At 44.7% G+C, this 17133-nt stretch overlaps 1 protein-coding gene and 1 pseudogene across 1 annotated transcript; one reads left to right on the top strand and one right to left on the bottom strand.

The window, feature by feature from the left end:
* Positions 1-17133, top strand: part of LOC148006206 (polyubiquitin-C-like) — a 1402189-nt pseudogene that overhangs the window by 13822 nt on the left and 1371234 nt on the right.
* LOC148006208 (nidogen-2-like) lies at positions 12627-15581 on the bottom strand. Its single transcript, XM_087659616.1, has 4 exons — positions 15290-15581; positions 14282-14503; positions 13157-13230; positions 12627-13030 (listed from the first exon to the last, which is right to left on the bottom strand). The coding sequence occupies exons 1-4, from the start codon at positions 15531-15533 to the stop codon at positions 13022-13024; spliced, it is 549 nt and encodes a 182-aa protein (XP_087515742.1). The 5' UTR covers positions 15534-15581; the 3' UTR covers positions 12627-13021.

Raw genomic sequence — 17133 nt, forward strand, 5'->3', positions numbered from 1 at the left:
CCCCACCAGCTGCCTCCAACCCCCAACTCCCACACAGTAATGTAATTTTAAAAACTGAACCCAATCAGTAAGAAGAGACCCTGGAGCCCCAGCCCATCCCACAGCAGGGTATTGCAGCTGGGAAACCTCTTGAGTTTGGAAGTGGACAGCTTCAAAGCTTCAAAGAGTAAGAAAATACAAATCATGCAAGAGTGGATCTAAATAAATGCCTTCTAATGAGACATAAATCAATATCCTGGCGTTTGCCACAGCGCCTGGTGGGAATCTAAACAGTTAATTTACCCTCCACACTGAGGTCGTTTATGAATGCTCACAGATAGAATTTGTCTCCTAGAAAGAAAAACTGTATCACAAAACAGAACAGACATGCTGGCCTACCTGTGACTAATCCCTTCCCAGGAACTACTCTCTTCCCTACCTGAATATGCATATGTTTCAGAAGAGGCCTGCAAACATGAATAATGTATGACCTCTGTTGGAGGAAGAGATTCCAGGACTAGGAAAATGTTCTTCTACTTGGAGAGGTACAGCAAAGCATCCAGAGGGAGCTAGGACCATGATCCTGAGCTACTTTAGTGTACAAATGTTGTCCTCAATGCTGGGCATGTGTGATGCAATGTTTCAACCCGTAAGACAAGGATACTGACAGAATCTGGAGGAAAGAAGCCTAGGAGACAGTGTTAAGTATGGAAACACTGAATGGGAGGCAAAGCCCACGCTGAAAGGGGAGGTAGCAGAGTTGTCACTCAGAGTAGTGGTAGGATAATTCTGACTTGAATTTTATGTTATTCCATTGTCTGTAGTTTGTCTCATTTTATTAAGCGTGAGGCACACCAAATTTGTCAATCACTCTGGTCATGTCTCACGCTGCTCCTTTCTGGCACACGCCTGTGTCTTAAAAATTGTAGTATTTCAAGCACTCAGCCCTCCTTCCAAGGGGCTCTAGGTACAACCTGGGGAGAGAGAGTCTTTAAGCTAGAGGGTAAGAGGTTAGAGGAGAAAGGATAGAGGCCAACTGCTAAGTCTGTTCTAGAGTCTAGACTACACAGACTAGGGTGAGATGGAGACCAAGACCCGGTACGGATCACAGAACAGGAGGGGACACTTGTATGTAGAACCCTTGGAAATAAGGCTGAGTGCTTGAAATACTATGATTTTTAAAGGCAAAGCCCCTGGACACCAACAGGATCTGGGAAGGACCAAGAATCACAGAGTATTAGAATGAGAATTGGTACCTGCATAGCCATAAGAAGTTGCTGTGCATGTGCATGTGTGTGCCCGTGTGTCTGTGCTTGTTCATGTGTGTGCAAAAAGCATGTGAGGAGAAAGTTGTGTTTCCCTACTAGAGCCATAAAGGCCTTCATACACGTGCTCACACACACATGCATGCACATGCACACACGCGCACGCGCGCTTACACACACACACACACAACCACTGTCATCCATTCACTCTGGTTCTTCACTGTCTCCTTTGATGCTTTCCAGAAATATCAAAATTGCAGGAGAGGGGCAGAGTGAGCTGTAACCAGAGTGACTGATAAAATGAACCAAAATACACACAACCAGGTAACATGAAATCCAAGTAAGAAACACCCTATCTACTCTGCATAAGAGATCACCCCTGTATCCATACGTCAGAGCTGTATTGACTATGGCTAGGCCATTTGACTCTGACATAAGCACCTTTCATAATTTCGGTAAGACTATTGGTAAAACTGGGAAGATAGTTATACTTACTGCCTATAAGTTGAGAGAGTTTTAATTAAGATAATATCTGCAAGGGTTTTATCACAATGCTCTGCAGATAAAGTGATCGGCACATTTTTGCTCTGTCACTCTATCTGCCCATGATCTAGTTTGACTGAGAAGCAACTATGGGAAGCCACAAAGTAACTACTGTGGGCTAAGCTAGTATTGCAAAATACAAAGACAAAAGAGCCCACCTGAAGTCTATAGTCTCTTAGGAGCACCAACTGGACAGATATCTGCGGAATAGCCTATTGCAGCACTAGCAGAATAACCCACTGGGGAAACTAAGAAATGGATTTGTCTCTGGTAACGCTGTGGGTAAACCAGTCAGCATGATTTCTGGTGATGGTGCCAGGAGAACCCTGAGACGACTAAAATCCTCATCTACCTCCCCCCTCCATTATAGAACTCATAATTTAATCCTTAACAATACCTGTTTGAAAGACTGAATCATGATGCCTCCTCTCCAGAAAAGCGTCCACTGAGGCAGTTAGTTATGACTGGATATTTTTATGTAGCCCCAAGAACAATGTTTTTCACAGCAAGCCCCAGTAGTTCTGCAAAAACATATAATCACTGCTGGTTCTGGTTTCTATGCCTGACAGATAGTGCAGGAAAAAGAAAGAATCTTTTAAATCTTGGACAGCCTGAAGCTCCAGAGGTCCAGCTTAGCTCTTGGTTTTCAACCAGTGCCTTTCTTAGAAGCCACCAGAGGTTATTATCAAATGGTTTCTGGCCACTAGAGATAGTGTCCCTCCCAAATGTCCTTCCAGTGCATAGCACAGTCACACACTCCACATTACTCACTGGTAGAGATTCTTCACCGACTGCTCACTGTTAGTCAGGCTGAAATACAGGGCTTTTCTCTTCACATCATCTGCTTCCCCTTGGCAGAATCCCACCTTAGCAGGAAGCTGCGGCTGGACACTGTAGGATTCTTTGGGGTGAGTTCCAAAAACTGAAGACCATTGGGAGGATAGAGAAAGAGGGCATAGGAATCACATTCATCGGATGCCAGAACGGCCTGGAAAGTGTTCAGCTGTGGACAAAAAGGAATTGCAGACACCCATAAACAAAGAAATAAACAAAAGAAGAAAATCAGAACACAGGTAAGGTGTTCCAACAAGGGGGCGGAGGCCAGATCCTTTTTAGGATTTCCCCATGTTGGTTTTGAACATAATCGCCTTTAGAATTCCGTCTTCAAATTACAAATATAATTTTGTAAACCATGTGTTTTTTTTAATCTTTTCTACCAATTTAGATCAATAGTTAAATAATGCATAAATGAAACACTGGTTTAAAATCTTTAGGATTGCAGGGAAGAGGATGAAGAAGAACTAACTAACACTAAGGATATTTGAAAAAGCCATATGAAGGGCCAGAGAGACGGACAGTTAAGGGCACAGGCTGCTCTTCCAGAGGTCCTGGGTTCAATTCCCAGCACCTACTCGCCCATGGTAACTCACCCCTGCTTGTAACTTCAGTTGCAGGACTTCTGACAGCCTCACACAGACATACAAGTAGGTAAAACGTCCATGAACATTAAAATACAAAAGCCATATGAAAAGCTACTTGCCAACTTACAATGAACGTTACAAGGTGGGTAATTCTCCTTCCATTGGCTACAAGTTCTCAAAAAGTCCAGAGCTAGATGTAGGACACCTTGCTCTCAAGTTGTTGGTCGAGGATGTCACAGAGATGATACCAGAGTTGTCAATTCTCATTGCTCAGGGCTACCCATCAGAATGTGATGGTAAGATCCTATAGCTGATGACACCACACAAGTAGGTCAAAGAACTTGAAGAAATCACACAGACCTGCCTGCACAGTACTTAGCAGGAAGCTTCCACCCCTGCTAGCTTTATGATGCTAGAAGTTGCTATGCAGACTATTCTCACTCCACTGTGACTACTCAGGGCTACATAACAAAAGCCCTGGCAAGATGTACTCATGGGTGCTCCATAAATGGCAGGAATGCATTGAGGATGACCAATCATTTTCTGGGTGGATTCAAGGTCTGCACTAGAAGAGGAAACTTTTGCCTGGCATTGTAAATCTGGTCAGGAAACCATGGCAGAGAGGCTCATAAGCCCTGGGAGTGAACCATAACTACTATTTTCTTAAATGGATATATAGTATCAAACTATACCAGTTACAAGCTCAAAGATTAACACAGCTCTCGGTGGTCATTGGGGGAGCATCTTCATACAGTGGATGGTAGTTAATACACATTCGTAACTAGTCAGAGTATTGAGAATGAACTCTCTGTGGAGAGCTCAGCCACAGAAGCTCCCACCGTATCAAGTTACCTCAAGGCTCAGGGAATATTGGAAAGAAAAGAGGTGGAAAGAGTTTAAGAGCCAAAGGTCGGAAGGAGTTGGATCAAAACAATGACATGTTCTCATGATATGGTCGTTGAACTTACAAACTCAGTGCAGTTGGTGTCCAGCAGAAGAGCAAACCACTCAACATTCCCACACGGATGTGGTAGGGCACTGAAGCCCCTGCCTGCAGCTGAGAAGATTCTGTCACTTGAGAACTGCTAGGGGAGGGTTTTCTTTAGGGGTATGGTCCCTAGTGAGTGGACCATACTGCAGTAGTGGCCCCTCACTCATGAGTAGGCTTCTCTGTATTCAAGGGATTATTCAAGTGGATATACTGAAATATACTGTATCAATGTATGAAATTCTCAACAAATAACATTATAACAGTGTATTTAAAAGTGGTAAGGTTGTAAACATCTCCAGTCCATACTCTTTGAGAGTTCTGGACAAGGGCCAAAATTGACTTGCTCATTCCTATACCCTCAGTTTTTATTTTGTGTCTGAATGGCTTTCACATCCATATATCATATTAGCACCCATGCATGCACCCACACATGCATCCAGCAAGCCATGCATCCATCTATCCATCCATGCATCCAACATCCATACATCCATCCATCTATGCATCCATCCAGCATGCATCCAGCAAGCCATGCATCCATCCATCTATGCATCCATCCAGCATGCATCTATCCATCCATCTATGCATCCATCCAGCATGCATCTATCCATCCATCTATGCATCCATCCAGCATGCATCCAGCCAGTCAGCAATGCATCCATCCATCCATCCATGAATCCAACATCCGTGCATCCAGCAAGACATGGATCCATCCATCTATGCATCCACCCATTGCCTACTGCAGGCAACACTCAGTAAGGAAGCAGCTGATCAAAAGGCATCCTTACTGATTTCACAGCCAAACTCCCTTTCCTTTTCAATCTCTTTACAACCAGAACTATCTTGTCACATTGCAGATGAAGAAAGAGACCCAGGGGCTTGCTTAAGGTCAGGCAAAGATTAATGGTGGAAGCCAGGCAGACCCAACAGCTCATCCCCTGCAATAGACAGTCATCTGAACTCTACCAAACAAGCCATTCCAGGACACCTGCTCTGACCCAATCTCCCTTCCCAGGCTCAGCTCCACTAAGCCCTCTACACAGTGTTTAAGGGTCCCCACTCCTACTAAGTGCTTTGATGCTGTGTCCATATTTCCCTGCCCCAAGAAAATCCCTACCAGCAAGCACTGCCTCCTGGGGGTTGAGGACTGTGATTCCCTGCGGAACCCCTTCCATCCTTCAGCACCCACTATGTTGGTTTTCCAGTATGTATTTGGCTCCTGTTGGTTGTCTGGTTTGGCTTTGGCCTCCACTCACTAACCCATCTGAATATTAATTCATTGGGGTTGGCTACCCGCTAAACCACATTATGTTTGATGCTGCAGTCAGGACAGAGCCAAAAAACTATGCCCCAAGAGCCTAAATTATAGGAGAGAGAAACAGCCTGGACTGGAATTTTAGGAGAGTGACTGGGGACAGGCATGGTGGCAGAGGCCACAGAAAAAGGAGAGTGTTCAGGACATCAGAGTGGGGTAGGGTAGCATCACAGTGGCAGCCAATGAATGAAGATAAACACTGTGGGAGCCAAAGCAGACCTAGATGAGAGTTGGAGTCTGAATTAACACCAGGGTGACTGTGCAATTACTCCCTGATATTTCATTTACTGAGTTTCAAAGGGACCTTTTCTGCCATTACCACCTTCTTCCACCAAAGAATTAGTTAAGGGATGCTCCACTGTCTTAGACTCTGTAGTTGGCTTCTCTCACTAGATCAAATATGCTTTACAATTTAATAGGGAACTGGGGAGACATTTCTCTTACGAATACTCGCTTTATAAAGAAGGTTGTTGACAAGAAGAAAAAGAAATCACTTATTGGTATCATTACCTCTTCATTTTGCTAAACAAGACAAACTGACACAGCAAGAACCTCAAAACTGAATACAAGGAACGAATGTGTCCTTGTGTTTTTTTCTGCCTTGTTCTAGAACATCTCAAATGTTACTTTTACCTTTCTGACACGTAATGCTAAAGTACAGCTTTGAGGTTTGGGTAATAAGACAAAGAAATGCAGATATTAATATGGTTTCAAGAAAAAAAACTCTGTAGCTCCTCTGTATTATCTAAATGGAAGAGTCTGCTTACCTTCCTTGTTTTTCAAAAAAAAAGTTCATGAATTCAGTCCCCACATTCTACATTTGTTGCAGCTGTAGTCCTCAAGTATGTCATCTGTGGGGCTTGACCCTCCCCCAGAAAGGTCAAAACCTCTAAGTTTCCAACTCAGGTACATGAAGAACATGCGTCATCCATCATCAGTCAGGGTAGGGCCAGAGGCTGCCAAAGCTTTATTTCAGTCACAATAAAGTTCAAGTAGGAGATAAAAAGCCGAACTAATAATCTCATCCTTAAATAACCAACTGTGGAAGCTCCTGGTATGGTGGCCACAATCAACTTCACAAGATAAGGGAGAACCAAGGCTCTAAATATAGAGAAATTCCATATGATAAGGGATGTCTACATGTGGAGATCAGAAGGCAGTGGGGAGGAGGTCTGGGGAGAAGTGAGGAGGCTGTGATGGGAGATCCTGACTTTTAACCTGGAGATCTGCACATGTAGTGCCTTATTTGCTCTATGTCTTTTCTGTGTCACCTTTTGGCGAAGCACTCACTTCAGATGGTGAGTTTTTAATTTCCTCATCCCCACTAAAAGAGGCAAGTAACAGGGGAGAAAACAACAAAAACTTCCTTTTAATATAGTTTATGATTCCAAAGTACATTCCGGAAGAGTTGAGCTGCTTGAAATCTGCCACACATGAACCCCTTGTCAGGGCTACAGAATTCCACACAGAATTACTAAGAGGCCACTTCATAGGCCCTGAAGAGCCTCTCCTTAGAGATCCCCTCTGTCTGACTCTTTTCCAAAGGGAAAGGCCCTCACATTCCCAGAGACAAGTTTTCCAAGAGTCCTCCACACTGGTTCTGAAGGTAAGCCCTCAGTTGCTGCCAAAACCTGTACAAGAGTCATGGCCTCCCAACCTCCCCAAAGAGAAAGAGAGAGTGCCAGCTAGGAGAGGATCTCTCCACAGGTTGGGGAGCAGTACAAAGAGGATCAGGTCAGTGTTGCCCAACTGCAAGGTCTCCAGTTTCCTGTTCAGACAGAAAACCAGAAGGCTTCTCAAACATACCATCCAACAAGGGTAAAACATCAACCAGCAGAATGATATCTTTACAACAAGGGATTTGACTATTCAGCCTTACCAAAATGATAACAAAATAAGAAATGAGGTGATTCCTTCCTGGGGGGACAAAGTTCAATGCTCAGTCTTCCTTAAGGATACATTCTCTGAAAGTGTAAGGCCACTGATTCTGGCCTCCGATGTTTGGTTGTATGTTACTTTTTCCCCATTCCCATGGGGACACTGATGTGCTTGGGGTATTCCAAATTCACCCCTGTACTGCAGAGTTAAGAGAATGCCTAATGCTTTCACGATGGCATAGTGTATCCTCCTTCATATGTAGTCTTCAAGGACACCTAAGCAGTTTTCTTCAACCCATTTTCATATATCTAGTTATTCTCTATCCTCGCTGTCTTCACTGACATGTGGTAAATTACACACGTACTGTTCCTGTGGACTCTAGCTCCATAAATTAAAAGCTCCAGCTAAATCCAAAGTTCTTGATCAACAACTGTCACCTCTGAACCAACTCAACACACACCATTCCATGTTAAAGCATCCAGGGACCAGCTGTGATGCATACTATTAGCTGTCAATCTGATGCTATCTATAACAATCCAGGAAACAGTCACCAGGCATGTCTCTGATAAAGTATCTTGATTAGATTAATTAAGGAGGGAAGACCCACCCTAAATATAGACACCACCATTCCCTGGGCTCAGGCTTGCATTGCATACAAAGAAGAAAGGAAGCTTAGAAGCAACACCCATCTTTCTCTGCTTCCTGGCTACAGATACAATGTTTCCATCCTTTTCTGAAGCAACTTCCACGCTCCCATCCCTCTCCCAGGATGCAGCCCAGACTAGGGCAAGCTCTCCTACCACTCACACTCAGTTTCCATTCCTGTGGTCCTTCCAACCCAAAGGAAATTCCTCATCAACAAAAACCTTCGACATACTATCTAACTCAGTTCTAGATAACACCCTCCTCCCCAGTGAGAACACAACAGCCTTCCCCTGACACCAAAAACACACAGAGCAACAACGACCACGATGAGGACAACAACAACCCTAACAACAGCAACAACAACAAAAAACGGTACCCATCATTACTCAGATCTTCCGGCCATAACCTCTTTGCTCTATGAAGTGACAGTTTAAGAAATCTCAGATTAACTAAATGTACATTTGTTCATTTTAGTAATGCAGTTGCACCATGCCATTCTTGCATGCCAGGTAGAACACTCTGTCACACCCAAAGTGAACATCCTGGAGGGAATGAAGAGAGCAGTAAAGATATTATTCCTCTGATATCATTTCCAGTGACTAATATTAAAATTACTATAACAGATGTAAGAAAACTATGTAGAGATCACAGAATCTTCCAGGCAAAGGAGATTGGTATGTGCCAAAATCTACCTCAAAAATAAAATAAAATCTATCAAAGCAAGAGTTCAATCCCAGGGTCTTCAAAGTATTCAGAAGAGCCTTCCACAGGAGTAACTGAAAACACATCTTGTGCTCAAAACGTCATCGAATGGAACAAGTCCTGAAGCCCATTCAGCCTATGGCAATATCTGAAGAACAATATGGATGTTTGGAAAAGTTAAAAAACAAGAAAGCTACAGAATTTTCCCCACCAAATTCCCCTAGAAAAAGATAAGAAAAACAAAGGGGAAAAAACCCAAAACAGTAATTTGGAAAACCCTCCATTTAAAAAGTACTTATAAAGAGGTCCAGAGAAGGCTCGAAAGGTAAATAAATCCCTTGCCTTGAAATCCGAGTTCAGTTTCAGGAACCCATGTAAAAGGAGAGAACTGGTACTGGGAGGATCTCCTCCCAATCTCTGCATGTGCACCCTGCTACGTGCACACATAAATCATACAAAAACACATACCATACATGTCCTACACACATACCATACACACACCCCACATAAATATCATGCACACACAAGTGGCCTCAATGCAGTATTCACATACCATACAAACACCACATACTCACACACAACATGCACACACCATATGCATATAAACACACCATACAGACACACACAAGCACACACATCATGCACATACACACATCATACACACATACCATACACAGACACACACATCACACACAAACACATACAAACACACACATAATGCGCAAATGCAGACATACATACACATCATGAACATGCAGACACACAATTTCATATACAGCATAAACATAGATTATTTACATACACACACACCATACATAGACATACATATTCACATGTAGCATGTAAACATATACGTACACATACATGCACACACAGAGAGAGAATAAAATGAAATAAAGCAACCAAGTCCTTACATAAAGGAGTTCTACCACAAGATCGTTACATGGCAGGAACAACACATCGCCTTGGTTAATTCTCATGACAACCCTAAAAAGTCAGCACTACCATGTCAATCTACAGCTTAGAAAATGAAGACCGAGGGCTTGTGTCTTCCAAGACCACTGCTGCAAGTGTTTTCTGCCTTGTTCCTGACTTCACAAGTACCTGGAAGGTGTAATGAAAGAATTACTGTGCCTATGGGTGTTGCTCATTCATGAAGGACTTACTTAGCTAACCTTCATGAGGACTTGTGTTCAAGTCCCAGAACTGCAAAATTGAAGGAAGAGCTGGGAATATGGTTCAGTGTGAGGAGTGGCTATTCAAGCATAAGCACCTGAGTTTGATCCCTAGAATGAATACACACTGAACAAAAACAGTCATGGTGTCTGTCAGTCCCAGATCTGTAGTCCCATAAGAAGGAAGGCAACTCCGAGAGCCTCGTCACCCAGCAATCAATCCTGGCTTAGCTGCTGAGTACTGGGTCAGGGGGAGGTGTGCCTGGAAATGATTTGAAAGGGAGCTGGATAGAGTGCTCAGCAGGTTAAAGGCACATACTTCTGAAGCCTGATGACCAGAGCTCAATTCCCAGACCCCATCAAGGGGGATTAGCAGAGAGCTGACTCTGAATTTGTGTTCTGACTACCACAGTGTCAAAGCATGCACACGTAGGCAGAACAAATAAATAATTTTTAAAAGGTGGATAGTTCCTAAGGAATGACACTCAAAGTTCTTCTCTGGTCTGCACACACATGCATCTCCACACAATTGTGAGCCATGCATGAATGTCTGTGTGTGCCTGCACATGCTCACACATGCGCAGGCACACACAGAGACACAGGTACCGCATGCACGGACACCAAAAGGAAACTGTCAAAGACTGTTTCTAATGAAATGTTGCTAATGAAATGAGAATCCTAAGTAGTAAACTCATCTCTCTGGGGCTGCAACCTTCATGTCAAATAAACACTAAAACACTTGGGACCCACCGCAGCCTCAAGACCCCGGAGCCTCAGTGCAAATGCTTCTTGCTCTAATTTTTGTTTGTTTGTTTGTTTGTTTTTTCTGTTGCAAGTGGCTAGCTAATTCAGCTGAATTTTCCTTGGGAGCAGCAGAACAGTAATTTCATCGTGAGGTTATCATCAGAAGCATCCTTCACAGCAACTTCACTCCAGTTCACACTTCCTCTGAATATGGCTCCAAGAACTCTCCCAGCACCAAAGCCACAATGAACACTAAAACACTAACCTTATTTATTAGATGTCTTCAGAAAAAGCACAGCGATTGTTACTGTAACTACTTATATGATTCGTGTACAGAAAATGGGTCTTGCATGAAAAGTGTAAGAAAGGGGAAAAGTATGTCTTCTAAGGTGACTTTGCCTCACTTAAGGCAGATTTGGAAATTATTTTCTCTTCTGTGATATAAACAGTTATAACTGTACTTATCCTGTGGGACTGTGTCGAGAAGACAGTATAAAACACTCCTGCAAGAAGGTAAGGAGAGGGGGGCAGAGGGATGGCTCCCTGGTTGAGATCATTGGCTCTTCTTCCAGAGGACCCATGTTCATTTCCCAGCACTCACATGACAGCTCACAACTGCAGGTACTCGGGTCCAGGGTATTCCATGGGCACTGCATGCAACCATGTGTAGGCATATGACCCATGTGCATAAACACAATTTTAAAAATTTAAAGAGAAGTCTGATGGTGTGAACAAACAGACTATTTAACAGTTGTCTAAGTAGTTTGCCCTTCGACCCTTACTAACTAAGGTCACCAGAAAGACTGTGGCTCAGCTAGTAGAGTGCCTGGTCAGCCTGCACTCTCGGTTCAGTTCCCATCAAATGGGTAGGGTGTGATGCTGCACACCCACTATCTCAGCACAGGTCAGTCAGGTCAAAAGGATCAGAGATTCAAGACCATCCTCCATTATGAGGTTTGAGGCCAACCTGAGATGCATGGGGGGTGGGGGGGATCAAAAGCAAAACAAAAGGAACAACATAAACGTCAGACTCCCCACTTCAAATCGTTCAAGGCTGCCTACTTCCAGGAACCAACTGCAGTCCTCAGAGGGGACAACGTCTCTACCCTTGAGTGCTCCTGCATCAGATATCAGAACCCTGCTCTTCTGAAAGACACTGTGCCTGCCATGCCCCTAGTACATTAACCTCCAGCGCACAGGCTGATACATGCTCTGCCTTCTATCCTGGAGAAACTGCTTGCTCACTGAAACCTACCCTAATGGAATCCCTGAATCAAGATGGGTTAGAAGGAAGCTCTAGCTGGAGAGTCTACCATATTACCACAACAAAAGGTTATCAATAGTGTTCCTACTAAATGTAAGAGAGGCCATTCAGAGTAAGAGCATTCCGCTTAGACTCTATGTCTATTTCAGTGCCGATATAAGGAAAATGTGTAAAAGTAGTTTCTGAATTAACAAATATCAACTATGTTCAGATAGAGATTATATATGATATATATGACTCTCAGCATATATAACCCTAACCCTAACCCCTTACTCCTAACCCTAAACCCTAGCTCCTAAACCTAACCCTGTGACATAGATTTTTTTTAACATTACAGGAGAAGCTGGGAAGGTAGCACAGCCTATGAAGTGCTTGCTGTGTGTGCATGAAGTCCTGATTTGAATGGCAGCACCCAGATCAAAAGCAAGACGTGGCAGCACACTTGTAATCTCTGCCCTGGAGAGAAAAACAAACAGATCCCTAGGGCTCACTGGCCAGCAAGCCTAGCCTAACTGGGGAGCCCCAGGTCCCAGGGAGACCCTGAGTAGAAAGACAAGATGTCTCCCAAGCAAAGACATTTAAAGTTGACCTCTGGTTCACACATGCATATGCACACATGTGCATGCACACCCACACTCTCACTCATAAATTAAAAAGTTTTACAAAGACTGTAAGAAAATATAAATATTAGAATTGGCGACCTAGTTGCTTGTATTAGAAAAGTTTATTTTTTTCCACTATAAGCTTGTTATACATGATATTAGATAAACGTTTTAAAAAGAATGTATGAATGAATGACTGAGCGAATAAAACTTAACAGTGGGGACTGTCTTCTCTAGCCCTCTAGCTGGCTGGCCTGTGCCAAGGAGGCAGTGTTTGAGTTGAAGGTTGAACTGTAATTGAGATGTCAAACCCAAGGCATTACAAGGCTAGTCAGTAAACAAAACTGGATGTTAACCTGTCAAGTAAGAAACTGAAACTTAAAACAATTTCTCCATCTCTGCTGGTGCAGGTTTTAGGAAAACATGTCTCTTCCTTTAAGTTCACAGAACAAACACAGGAACAATGGGCAAGCTCTTAGGGAAGACATCACTTCTGTAGCTCAGAGGCACTAGGGGAGAAGCAAACACAGATTTGCTCCAGGTCTATGGCATTTTACACCCAGGTGGAATTTCACAAGAGGACTCTGTCTCTACCTACAGGAGGAATGAGGCCATTTACCCTCACCCACCCATACCTGCTTCACATGTTGCCAAGACCAAAGCCAGAGCAGAGTTGGTGTTTTCTCCAGGGAGACTGCAAAGCAGGCTCCTGCAGACAGAAGTATGTAAACTGTTACAAAGGCAATGTGGAGAAAGCTACAAGGAACTTACTAAGAAGTTCATGGCATGCTTGCTCACTCTCCTGTGATGTCAGCTAAGGCTGTGCAGTGTTTTGACACTTTAAAAAGTGTTGGCTTTGAAGAGGTGGCTCAGCACCTAGTAGTCCTTTCAGCATGCTAGCTCAAATCTCTGTATCCATTGTCAGTCAAGCAGTTCACAACTGCCTGTATGTAACAACTCCAGCTTCAGGGGGCCCAAGCCCTCTTCTGGCCCTACCAACACAAGCAGACACAGAGAAAGACAAACACACACACACACACACACACACACACACACACACACACACACGAATAAAATAAAAAACTTATAACGCGTTTTATACTATTGATTATAGTAAAAATGTCACGGGAGCAACATTAATGACCACAAGGAAGGGTGAGATTTTATACGGTTGTAATAAATGTTACAGAAATACACTGACCAGAGCATACTAAACAGCAGAACTAGCAAGTGAAACAATAATATGGGCACTGTGGACCCACTGTTGTCAACGGCAACAATATTAAAGAAATAACTAGAAATGTACACACGAACCTACGGGTTATTTTTGGTTTCTCCAGACAGGGTATCTCTGTATTTTGTCCTGGAACTCACTTTGTAGACCAGGCTAGCCTAGAACTCACAGAGATCTGTTTGCCTCTCTGACTCTGCTGGGATTGAAGGTGAGTGACACCACACCCAGCTCATACAAAAAAAAAAAGTTGTTCCTTTTTAAATTTCCCAAATTTTTAATTTTTTGATGAATATATCATTAGAAATATTTGTGTACTTATAAGTGATTCCAGAAAAAAGAAAAAAAAACCTGTAAAGTGCCTTAAGTTCCCTCAGAGTCTTTGGTATCTGCACCTTAGTCCCTCATTTTACTAAGCGATTTTCATAGTGTTGAGGAGCAGAATCAAGGGAATGCCTCTTAGCCAATGTCTTAGTTTCCTGTTCAAGCCCAACCCTTCTGTTTATTCAGCAGGGTACCCCTTGCTTACCTCTCCAGACCATGCAGCCCCAAGCTTGTCCTCCTCCTAGGCGCCCACTTGCTCCCAGGTGGCCAGGAAGAAGTGGGTAGTGGGGAAGCTGGACCCGGTCAGCAGGAAGCCTGTGCACAGGTAGCAAGCAGCCAGACTCAGCACAGCCCAGGAGGTGTCCTCCATACAGGATCCAGCCACTGCTGTGACTAGAGTGGATGTCAGCCAGGAATGGGGCGATGGCTGGGAAGTCAGTAGGAAAATCATCAATGACATATTAAGTCTCCCTGGGTAAGTCCTGGGTGGAGATGATGCCATTGGTGCCCACCTACAATAAGACCACAGGGCGGTGAGACAGTTCAGCAGGTAAGGGCACTCTGCTGTCGAACCTGATGACTTGAGTTTTAGGACCCGACAGAGGGTGGGATAAAAAAAAAAAAAAAAAAAAAACTGGTTGTTCTCTGCTCTGCATGAGGTAGCACATGAATCCCTCCCCACATAAACATTTTTAAAGGGCAAAACGGTGGGGTGGTCGCTCAAACTGGTGGTGGGCAACCACCAGTCGAATTCACCCCACTCCCTCAAGAAGTTCTACTCCCTCAAGAAGACTCCCTCCTCTTTGCAGGTTGAGACACATCCAGGGTAACAAACTCAACTTTGGCGACAGTGCTCAAGTGCACTGCGACCCACAGGTGCGGCCACTCTTGAACCCGCTCATCTTTCTCCACCACTGCACACCTTGGGCGCCGTGTCCTTAATTAGATTGCTATGCCTGCGTGCACAGCCTCCCACCGCCCCTAAACACAAACCGCACTAGCAGATTCAACTTCATCTTCCTGCCTGGGAAGTCGAAGTAGAGGGGGACAGTTCCAACTCTCCCTTGAAATGATCCTTATTCCTCCACAGTAGGGATCAAGAAGCTGCAGCGCCACCGCTAAGCCCGGTCCCCACCGGCGATGACAGTTAAACATTGAGGTTAGTTGCTCCACACCCTGGGAAGAAACTACAACCCCACACCAAGCCACGCACCTCTGGGAGCTGGACTTATATAGAGGTTGCTGAACTGGTCACCATAGAAGCGTAGAGGTACTGCTAGCTTCACAGCCGGGGAGCTTTCAACGTCGCCCTCCCGTGGCAGCGGATCTCCCCACAACTCCCCGTAAGGAAAGAGCTCCACAGGACACAGAGCCCCGGCTCGTGACAGCAGCACGAGCACCAGGAGCAGCGATAGGCGGTGATGGCGCCTGGCTGTGGGGTCCCAAGACATGCTCATTCCTCCCTGGCTCTGCCCTCCACACCTCGAGTTTCTGCAGGCCACTGTGCCCGCCAGATGCCCACTCGGACCTTTGGTCCGCAATTCGGGCCCAAAAACCGCGCTGATTGGCTACAGCTCTCAGCCACTGACCAATCAGAGACTCTGAGAAAGTATGCCAGCGGCCACTACAACTGGTTCTCATTAGGTTTCCTAAGACTGTTCTAGTTTGGTGGAGCAGCCAGCCCGGGAAGGTGAGACTGTTGGCCAGATCTGGTCTGGGCTGTCCCAAGTACTCCTGGGCTACCCACGACTCTCCAGTATGGGTAATGACGCTGCAGCAGGTGACCTCCTGGGCTGGAGGGACACTCGGTGCGTGGGCAGCTGTAGGCTGTAAGCGACTGTGCGCTCTAGCTTGGCAGAGCGAGGGAGGGTAATAAGATTACACACTGGAGTTTTCTCCCTGCCCTGGCGTCCCAGGTACCCCTCTCACAAGAGGCCAGGCCTTCTGATAAAGATTCAAAGAAGCTTTGTCTCTATCAGGGGACTGCTCCGCCCCACCCACATTTCCTGCTGAGAAGCATGCCTTTGTGAAAGGCTGACTCCCAAGTTCTATCCCCAATCCCTGGCTAACCTTTGGGAGGACACTGCCACCCTCTGAAATGTCTTCCCCAGCTGTTTACTTCCCTGGGGCAAACCACCCCAGCGCAGACTGTGAATCCCACTTTGTGTGACACCATTCAATTGGAGCCTGGAGTGAAGCTGCCTGGCGCCAGGGCTGGACAACAGAGTGTTTTCTCCCAAAGTGAAGGAACTGCCCTAGCAGGAGGCCACAGAGTCCATAACCCCAGCTGCCCTGTAGGGCTGGAAACCTCACAACCTGTGAGGTGCACCTGTGTTGGGGAACCCCCTCCACCATAAACATCCCCTCTGCTCTAAGCCTTGGGAGCTGGATGAGATTTTATTACCATTTTAATATCAGGAGCGTGAAATTTCCCACGTATAGCCAATTTTCTCTCAGCTAAGCCCACCCGCCACGGGATCCTTAGAAGCAAAGGTAGTTTTTAAAAAAGCCTTAGACATACTTTAAAGGACTCCCAAAACCAGCTTTCTCGTTGTGTTTTTCCCAGCCATGTAATTCTTAATTATTTACGTATTATTTCATATATTTCTTTAATATTTGGCTCCAAGGGGCCAAATACTAAAATCCTTGAAGATACCAGACTGACAAACTCCTAATCAACACAACAGAAAAGGCCCAGAGCAGTTTGTCCCTGCAAGCTGGAGAGAGCTATGTTTTCTCCCTCAGAAAACAAACTGAAGCTTGCACTTTTTTTGCCTCATTTGCCCCCCTGTGACCAAGTATTTACATTTTGCTGAGGACAAAATGGTGTCTCAGAGGCAGGAGGCAATTTGACTTGTCCAAATTATTTACTCTTAGTTATTTATTTAACCTTATTTACTCTTCCACCCACCGTACATTCTGCCTCTGGCTCAACATTTCTCCTCTGGCTCAGCATCCCTCCATTCAGCAGAACAATAGCTCTAACATTGACTGGAGGTCTAGCCTACAAATTAGAGGCAAACCAAAATCAAAGATGGAATCCCCACAGCTTGATTT

This window comes from Rattus norvegicus, chromosome 4, assembly GCF_021556685.1.
Source record: "Rattus norvegicus strain SHRSP/BbbUtx chromosome 4, alternate assembly SHRSP_T2T, whole genome shotgun sequence".
Taxonomy (NCBI): domain Eukaryota; kingdom Metazoa; phylum Chordata; class Mammalia; order Rodentia; family Muridae; genus Rattus; species Rattus norvegicus.

What these genes read in the sequence shown, in the direction of transcription:
- LOC148006208 (XM_087659616.1), bottom strand. Translation starts at nt 15,533, where the DNA reads ATGAGCATGTCTTGGGACCCCACAGCCAGGCGCCATCACCGCCTATCG. An exon ending in TATAAGTCCAGCTCCCAGAG is followed by an intron (nt 14,504 to 15,289) that starts GTGCGTGGCTTG and finishes CTGACTTCCCAG; the next exon opens with CCATCGCCCCATTCCTGGCT. An exon ending in GGGCTGCATGGTCTGGAGAG is followed by an intron (nt 13,231 to 14,281) that starts GTAAGCAAGGGG and finishes TTCTGTCTGCAG; the next exon opens with GAGCCTGCTTTGCAGTCTCC.